The sequence below is a fragment of the Hyperoodon ampullatus genome, assembly GCF_949752795.1.
Source record: "Hyperoodon ampullatus genome assembly, chromosome: 9".
Taxonomy (NCBI): Eukaryota; Metazoa; Chordata; class Mammalia; order Artiodactyla; family Ziphiidae; genus Hyperoodon; species Hyperoodon ampullatus.
In genome coordinates this window covers 39,214,450-39,224,086 of record NC_136922.1, presented here as the reverse complement: position 1 = coordinate 39,224,086, position 9,637 = coordinate 39,214,450, and the positions used below count along the sequence as shown (strand labels likewise).

The 9,637-nt window shown below is 41.0% G+C and overlaps 1 protein-coding gene across 1 annotated transcript; it reads right to left on the bottom strand.

The window, feature by feature from the left end:
• Positions 1–223: 223 nt before the first annotated feature.
• AGR2 (anterior gradient 2, protein disulphide isomerase family member) lies at positions 224–9,113 on the bottom strand (the record flags this gene model as incomplete). The annotated part of the gene is made up of 7 exons (XM_079711956.1): positions 224–273; positions 1,454–1,537; positions 3,844–3,907; positions 7,067–7,140; positions 8,478–8,530; positions 8,649–8,712; positions 8,975–9,113. The coding sequence occupies 7 exons, from the start codon at positions 9,111–9,113 to the stop codon at positions 224–226; spliced, it is 528 nt and encodes a 175-aa protein (XP_079568082.1).
• Between the last annotated feature and the right edge of the window lie 524 nt (positions 9,114–9,637).

The following is a 9,637-nucleotide window of genomic DNA, read 5'->3' as shown; positions in this document are numbered from 1 at the left end:
ATTTTTTAAAAAATCATGGCTCACTATGGTAGTATAAGATATTGTTTTCATACATGTATACTTAAAACCAAATTTAAAAAAAGAGCTGTTGTAACATGAAACCATAATCTAATCAGTAGGTTCACCAGTGCTTCTGCCTTCTCCACAGTCTTCTAAAATCTCCTCTGGTTCCAAGTCTCAAGGCCCAACACAAAGGGAGGAGCTTGCAGATTTTGTTTTTTCTCTACAATTCAGTCTTCAGGAACTTGAGAGCTTTCCTCATGTTGTCAAGCACTAATGTGGGAAAAAGTTATGAGAGTCAGCGCATCATCAGAAATCATATTGATAGATATAGCATGAATGTCGGTAACCTTGTAAATTTTTTTCTAAAAGCATGTGAAATGGCTTTTATTATTATAATCTAGTTCTCTTCCAATGTTTATTAACTGCCTTTTTTACAAGGCACGGTGATATCACCTGTGCGGAATACCTGCCTTTAAGGAACCCAAAGTCTTATTAAGATCTATACTGTTATCTCAAGAATGGTCAATACATTTGGAATGTGCTTCCCTTGACGCACCCAGAACCTACTGGAGACATTGATAATGGACCAGGACATTCTTTCCTGCTGCCCAGACACAACCTCATAATCCTTCCCAGCATAACGTTCTAGGTTGGTGCCACCCAACAGAAATTTCTGTGATGATGAAAAATAGTCAGTGCCCATTCACTGAGTACTTTAAATGTGGTTACCGTGTCTGAGGATCTGAATTTTAAAACCTTAATTAAAACAGCTACATGTGACTAATGGCTGACATATTGGGCAGTGCAGGTCTACATAGTCACTAGTCATTGAGTGAATTGGTTCTTATGACAAGACTCAATTTTCTTCCCAGAAGGACTAATTAGATGTCACAACTAGGTACAGTCTCCCATTGAGGTTCTTCATCTGCCTTGAGTCTCACACTTTTTTTTTTTTTCCATGTTATGGCAACCCCAGGGGAAGTCAGTATCTTGGCAAGTATTTGGAACCATCTTTCCTACTGATCTTTAAAATTGAACTTGAATTCAACTTTAATAAGCTGGACTAAATTATTTCACTTTTGTTACTTGGAGGAAAGCATTTAACAAAACAAGCAGATTGCTACTATTGCTATTGTAATGGTACGATTACTATTGCGCTCAGGTCTGTGGTAGAAGGAGTTAAGTGAGCCTAAGAGAAACCTGAAAAGGAGGTAATATGGTCCTAGGATTCTCCTAGAGGAAAAGATACCTAATCTAAATAACTCATCTTTAATAGAGTTTTTAAAAAAGTGAGATCAATGCTTGAATGTAATTTGCTGGAGGACACAAGGCCAGTTAGGGTCAGACTGGTTCTCTGGGGTCTCTGAGCACAGCTTTTTCTCCCCCTCCCCATGTGGACTCTCCTCCCAGTACAGCAGTGAAACAGATGTTCAAAGGAGGTAACACTTACATAGAGCCATATCCGAAGGTTCGTAAGCATAGAGACGATTTGAGTATCTTCCAGTGATGTCGGCTCTAACTGTCAGGGATGGGTCTACAAAGAAAAAGCCAAAGGGAATGGAGTGCTATGTTTCAAAATAACCCCTATTGCATCATGAAGCCTACATGTTTATCCACATCCCATGAAAAGAACACAGTGTGTCCTGCTGGATGAGATTCTACTCCATCCAGTCTGCAACCTGGCCTCTGCAGCCGGTACCCAAAGCCAGACTGGGAGCATTCAACAGCCGTGCAGTGCTATTTGTGGAAAAGGTTAAGAACCCTGCTGTCCTATCTATAGTAACCTGAAAATAGGATAATATACATTCTTGGGATGGTGTTTTGTTTTTTTGGTGAAAACATTGACATTCTCTACTAAAGAATTATTTTAAATTTTTGAAATGATTATATTGTAATTGAAATATGTTACCAAGAGCAACCTGGATAATTAGGAACTCACATCAAATGCTAGTTTTCCAAACCAAAGTTTTTTGTTTTGTTTTTTAAATGAATATAAGAATGCAAACCCTTAAGACCAGCCAAGGTGAAATAAGTGTGTAGTTTTTTTACTTTATTGTTAAGTAGCTGCATTTTAAAAATAGAAATGTAAGCATCTTCCCTTATACATATATTCCTAAAGGTTTAAATCCTTTTTTTTTCATGTTTTATATTTACTTGAAGTTATCGGTTAATGAGGAAAAAACAGGTATAAATAAGATGCATCCAGAAGGGAGGTAGTAGGATATGCAAAGGCCTAGCAACCTTGCCTTGAGATAAGTGATTGAAGGAGGCTATGGTCCGTGTCCTGAGAATTAGATGAAGAGGAAAGATGAGGCCCAGCCACATGGATACCAAGTCTGTCACTGGTACTTGATGGACAATCCCTGTCGTTTCAGAATGTTGGACTAGGACCAGCAGACATAAATTACAGGAAGCAGACTTTCGTTTGTTCAAGAAAGACTTAAGACCTACTCTACTTCTGCTCGGGGTAGAGGATACAGACACAGGGTCTCATTTTCATAATACAGTGACATCAGAAAAGCTTTTTCAACTCCCAAGCATTGACTTACAGCCTTGGCTGCACAGTGGAGTCATCTGCAGAGCTTTCAAAGACTGCCACCTGCGTCCTAGCCACTAAGATTCTGATTTAATTGGTTTGAGGTGTAACCTGGGCAGCTTGATGTTTAAGATCTTCCAGGCAATTCTAATGTGCAGGCCTCGTGGAGAACTACTGAGCCGGAAGCAGCAAGCTGCCTGGGACCTAGTTCTTGTGACCAAAGGAATTGAACGGGAGTTAAAAAGCCCTTAGACAGGAACACTGAAAAGAATTCCTGCACAGGGTGTGACTGGATGACCTATAAGGGCCCTTTCATTTAAGGGTCTAAATTTTCTAAATCCTAACAAAACCAAATCTATAAGATTAGCTCCAGTTCAGCCTTCCTCCTTTTCTCCCTTCACTTTTTCTTGCCCCTGTTTTATAGGTTAGTGTGAACTTGGATGAATTACAGAGGTGACCTGCTTGATCAGAGTGAGCTCTGCTATGTGATGGATTTAATTATGGATTGCCCTTTTATCAGTATCACTTTGATCAAAGCCAAACTCAATTCATTTGTTCAATCATTTAACAAATACTTATTGTGAGCCTACCACAGGGTCATGCTGAAAATATGATGGTGAGCTGAAGAAGATCTAGTCCCTGCCACATGGGGGGCAATATTTATTAAACAATCACCCAATAAATACAAAATTAAAACTGAGGAAAGAGTGACCATTGAGAGGAACATGGTGCCACAGGAGCACATCGCGGGAGTTTGAGCAGGTCAGTGAATGACAGTGACCTGGGGGTACCGAGGGGGGAAGCAGAAAAGCTTTCCAGCAGAGGGAGCGGCACGTGAAAAGTACCAGTGGCCGGAAGGAGCATGGCTCCTTTGATTTTTGTTTCTTTCAGCCCATATTCATAACTTGCCTAGAAATAATGATCAAAAAATGTCAGAAAGAAAAATCCAGCACAGGAATCAAAAGTTTGCCTGATTAAATATTTACAGAACTGATATAATTCAGGGAAATGATTAATATGTTTAAACAGTTAACAGGGTGCTTCCTTCTCAGGTGTACTTGTGGTAGAAGATAAGTTAAAATTAGCAGATGAAGAAAAAATGTCATGTATGGAAATAGGTAGAGGCTTGCACTTCCTAATGAAAATAGGTTGTGAAACTGACAGTTAAACCTCCCCAGTAGAGCTTCGTCATGGCCTTGGCCACGGTGGAGCAGCACGTGAGGGTGTGGAGGACAGAGGCAGAGATGTGGTGGCACTTGTGTTATGTTCAGAGTGTGTTTCATCTCATTGTCACTTTTACTTACCAACAAACATAATTCTGGGGACGTATTGGCCATCAGGAGAAAGGTGTTTGTCTGTTGTTTCATACTAAGATTTAAAAAAAAGCAGCTTTCAGTTTGTTTATATTCTTCATTTATTTTCAAACTTGTTAAAACAGTGTGTCCATTCCTGGGCTAGGCATCTTTTTTTTTTGTGGTACACGGGCCTCTCACTGTTGTGGCCTCTCCCGTTGCGGAGCACAGGCTCCGGATGCGCAGGCTCAGCGGCCATGGCTCATGGGCCCAGCCGCTCCGTGGCATGTGGGATTCTCCCAGACCGGGGCACGAACCCGTGTCTGCTGCATCGGCAGGCGGACCCTCAACCACTGCGCCACCAGGGAAGCCCAGGGCTAGGCATCTTAAGACACTATAAGACACATCCCTAACACAGAGAGTTTATAATATAGATGGGGAGACAAGTTACAGGCATGAAATAGTAAGACAGAGCAGACTGTGATGCAGACCATGAGGTAAAAAGCTGATGCATGTGGTGAGCAAAGAGCCAAAAAACTCAGTAAGGGAGAATTTGGAAGGCATACAGCGTTTGGGGAAGGAGCTTGGATGAGGTAGGAGGAGCTAGCATAATGAAAAAAAAAACAAAAAACAACGGAAGTCATTTTTAGAGAATCTGCAAAAACAGGATTATCTTGAAAATTCGTCTATCCATTTATCATTTTTAAATTTTCTTTGTTTAACAGGGAGATACAGGTAGGAGAAGGAATATTTAGGATCCGGGGGGTGAAATGTTATGATGAAGGATATACAGGTGCATTGGGTGCCCAGAGCAGGACATTTAGCCTCATCTGCAGGTTCCACTAGGACTTTCTGAAGTGGGTAAAGAGAAACCTTTAAAAAGTAAATAGCGGGCTTCCCTGGTGGCGCAGTGGTTGAGAGTCCGCCTGCCAATGCAGGGGATGTGGGTTCGTGCCCTGGTCCGGGAAGATCCCACATGTCGCGGAGCGGCTGGGCCCGTGAGCCATGGCTGCTGAGCCTGCGCGTCTGGAGCCTGTGCTCCGCAACGGGAGAGGCCACAACAGTGAGAGGCCCGCGTACCGCAAAAAAAAAAAAAAAAGTAAATAGGAGTCAGTTATACAGAAAAGGAGGTCACTCCAGGCAGTGGAGGGGGGAAATTATACAAAGGTAGAGGAAAGGCCTAGCACTGTATATAACCAAGTGTTTGGATGGGACTAAAGGATAGGGATACCTGAGGCAGTAGTGAGAGAAGATGCTAGAAAGCTACTTCAGGGGCTGGCTTGTGACTGGCCTTGCACACCATGCCACAGTGTTTACGTCTGCTCATAAATAAATAAGAACCACTGAGACTGTCATACAGAGTGAAGTAAGTCAGAAAGAGAAAAACAACTATCGTATAGTAACGCATATATGTGGCATTTAGAAAAATGGTACAGATGAACCTATTTGCAAAGCAGAAATAGAGACACAGACATAGAGAACAGATGTATGGACACCAAGTGGGGAGACAGGGGTGGGATGGATTGGGAGATTGGGGTTGACATATGTACACTACTATGTATGAAGTAGATGGCTGGTGAGGGCCTACTATATAGCACAGGGGGAAGAAAAAAGAAGGTACAATCTGTTTGTAGGACACATATTAAGTTAACCTTAGAAATGCATTCCAGTATACATTAGGGGCAGACAAGTACTGTTTGATTCCACTTATGTGAGGTACCTACAGTAGTCAAATTCATAGAGTCAGAAAGTACATTGGTAGATGCCAGGGGCCAAAGGGGGACAGTGGGGGGAGTGGGGAGGGGGAATGGGGAGTTAGTGTTTAAAGGGGACAGAGCTTCAGTTTAGGAAGGTGAAAAATTCAGGAGATGGATGATGGTGAGAGTTGTGCAACAATGTGAGTGTACTTAGTGCCACTGAACTGTACAGTTAGATATGGTTAAAACAGTATGTTTTATATTAGGTGCCTTTTACCACAATAAAAAGAAAAAATATTAAGAAAATAAAAAAGAACCACTGGAGGGGTGTTAGAAGTGCCATGATTGCAATTTGGTTTTTAGAGTGATTACCCCGACAATCATGTGGGATTATGTGGGATTTATTTTGTAGGCAGGGAGCCATTTAGTAATACTGCAATAAGCTAGGCAAGGTGAAAAACTCTTACGCTAAAACAGCGGTCCTCAATTGATAGGGAAGTGACCAATAGCAAGCATATTTCAAAGTGAGAACCGCAGGGCTTCTTGACTGCCGGAGGTGAGTGGGAGGCTCAAATCTAGAATAACACTCTAATGGAATAAGGAATAGAGAAAAAAGAGCTTTCTGAACAACCTGGGCCTCGCTGATCAATTCGGTGTTGAACGTGTCGAGTTGAAGCTGATTACGAGATTTCTGGAACTAGGCTGTGTGCATAAGTTGGAAGCTGTTGCGTGTTTGGGGAAGATGTGGGAGTTATCGGTAAGCAGGCATTGATTAAAGGCCGATGAAGTTGTCCATAGAGAATATAAAATATAAAAAGAGAAGTAGGTCAAGTAGAGATTCACGAAGTCACTCATATTAAGGGATAGAAAGAGGAAGAGGTGCCTTGGAAGGGAGGTGAGGAAGAACCGCTGGCGTGGATGCTCCTTGAAAAAGCCAACTTGTCAAGCTGGAAAGAGGATGACAGAGAGAAGCATCAGGGGACATATAGTTAGGGAGAGTAGTTTTCTGAGTAGTTTACTGATTGTTTGCTCTCGGAAGGAAAGTGGATACAGTTTGTATACCAAGCAGAAGAACTTGTAAAGGCAGAAAGCTTGATCATCAGGAGGGGTGGTGATGGTGAAGTAGGACGGAAAAGCATGAGGCCACAGCACATGTGGAAGGGTTCGATTTGGACACCTGGAGAGCCATCTCTTCCGGGGAGAGAGGGCACATGGACTAAGAATGGGTGGAGAGCAGCCAGGACTGCAGGGAAAGGGGCACAGCAAGGCATTTTCAATGACAAAAACGTTCCACTTATTACAGCAGCAGAGAAATTCTGGACCACAGGAGAGTATTTTTCAGACAACTTAAAATGATTAATTGCTAAATAAAAATGTGGACATGCAAGAAATAAAACCTTTCCTCATTGTAATCTATGAGATGAGATATTTGGAGCACATCCCCATTAATGCAGTATGACTAAGATGTATAGGGAAAAGGAACCATCCATTTCAAATTCTAAGCCACAGAGAAATGGCAGGATGAAGAGTAAACTTACAACTAGATTGAGGAGGACAAACTGCTCTGCCAATTTCTGGATTTCTTTATTTTCAGCAAATGTCTTCTTTAAAGCTATAATGTAAAGAAAAGATTGTTAAGCATTCATTTCATCACCAGTTAAAACCATTATTCTCTGTTGGATTTTAAGTTGAACCATATTTGAATACAATATTCAACTCCGCCCTTTCTGCAATGGTTAGTGAAGTAATATCTAGACCATTGACTAGCTTTGCTTCACTACTGACTCATCCAATCATTCATTCATTTATCCCTTAAGTTTTTTAACCTATATTTACTGAGTAGTTACTATGTGACAGGCGTGTTTCATGTACTGGGAATAGAGCAGTGGGGAAAAAAATAATGTGCTTTCTTCATAGAGCTCAAATGCTTGTGTAGGAGACAGGTCATAAACAAGTAAATAATTTTAGGTGGAGATAACGGTACTTTGGAGAAAAATAAAGCAAAGCAAGAGGTTTAAAAGCTACAGAGTGGTTAGGGTAGACTTCTTTGAGGAGGTGACATAGAAGTGAGAGGGTGCTGCATTCTAAGATGTTAGGGCTATGTCACACATGGCAGAGGGGACTGCAAGAGCAGTAGCCCTGAGCTGGGAATGGGTTTGGATGCTTGAGGGAAAGCACAATGGCCAGGCTAGATACAGTGAAGGGAAAACACGGCGAGAATGGTAAGAAAGGAAAGGCGGCCAGGGGCCAGATCGTGTCCAGCCATTTGGGCCATGATCAGGAATCTGGATTTAATTTTACCTGCGATGAGAAGCCACTTGAGCACATGAGTGTTAGGATATGATGGCTTCCGTGTGGAGAACTGACTGACGGGTGACCAGGTAGGTGCCTGTTACAGATCAAGGCAAGATCTAAACTTGGTTTGGATGAGGGCAGTAGCAGTGAGGCAATCGGAGGTGGCTGGATTTGGGCAGGACCTATATAATATATGCGGCCCATTGCAAAATGAAAATATGGAGCCTCTTGTTCAAAAATAATTACGAATTTTAAGACAGCAACAACAGAGCTTTACAACAAGCCAAGCGTAGGAACCTACTAAGCACTGGGTCCTGTGTGACCGCACAGATGGTGTGCCCATGAGGCTGGTGCTGGCTTTCGGATATATGGTGAAGATAAAGCAATGGTATTTGCTGATGTATTGGATATGAGATGTAAGAGAAAACAAGAAATCAAAGATGAATTCTAGAGCTTGTTTTTTCAGAATGTGAACCAATGGCTAATACAAACTGTGGAAATATTTGAAGTTACTTTAAAATATGTTTTTACTACATAAAATATTCTTTTAAATTCAGCTGTGCTAGGTGCTAAGGATGTAAAGATGAGTGACCTGGACCTTGGCCCTAGAGCTAAAAGCCTATAAAGTAAATTATATTTAGAAGTATAAATTACCTTGACTGTGTGGGCATTCATCCAAGTGATGAATAATCATCAAGGGTTTATTGCTTTAAGAGACAAAGAGAGATTGGATAATCTTTAATGAGTAGGATTTCATGTGTAGCTAAAGATCACTAGATGGTGCTCTTGAGAGCTTTGAGGGAATTCTGTAAAACTTGTCTTTACCTTGTCTTGGATTTGTACAAAGCTTCTTCATATGTCTGAGTCCAGATGAGTTGATCGCCCCAACCTAGAACAAAATGAACCAGTATATTTAAAGTGATTATATTCTCAGATCCAAAGCTGTTGAACAGCAGTGGTAAAACTGGGATCAGTATATACTTGATGCTAAAGAAGAGCAAAAACCTCTAGAGAAAGCAGAAACAATTATAAACTTTGATAAATCTAGAACCAACCCATAAAAAATATGTTCAGCACACAACTGTCAGCTCTGAGTGTTAAATCTTTACCAATTAAGTATAACTGGAGGCCGACAAGAAACTGACTCCTACCTCTGGAGAGGGTCTGGGGCAGTTTGGGTTGAGAGTCCTTTGTGTCCTTCTTAGCTCCTGGTTTGACTGTGGTGTCTTTGGCCAGAGTGTAGGAGAGGGCCACAAGTAGCAAGAATGCTGACACTGGAATCTTCTCCATGGCAAATCTGATATGGAAGACAAACAGATAAGCAAAAAGTCAGTAAAACAAAAGAGAATTAGCAGTTTTCGAAATCTTCATATGGTAGCACAACCATGGGCTACAACAGGAATTGAGGCTTAGATGAGATTGAACACGTGCAATTGGAGTAAAAAACTACCTTCCACAGAATTTTCCTAAGAATACATAGTATGAATATCTATCTACCATCTATCTATTTATCCATCTATTTATATCATCTTCTACCTCTATATGCTATAGATCCATATAGGTAAAATATGAAGATCTCCATAGAAATATACAATATAGAAATAGATACATATATATTTTAAGAAAACAGTTGGATGTATATATTCTTATAGCTAAGGGAATTTGCTTTTAAATTTATTTTTAAAAATTTGTAGTACTGGAAGACACCTTAAGGGTTATATCCTCTTTTCCCACCTCCCCATTGTCTCATTTTGTAGATGAAGAATCTGAAATTCAGAGAAATGACGACTAATGAGATGGGCATAGAACCAAGG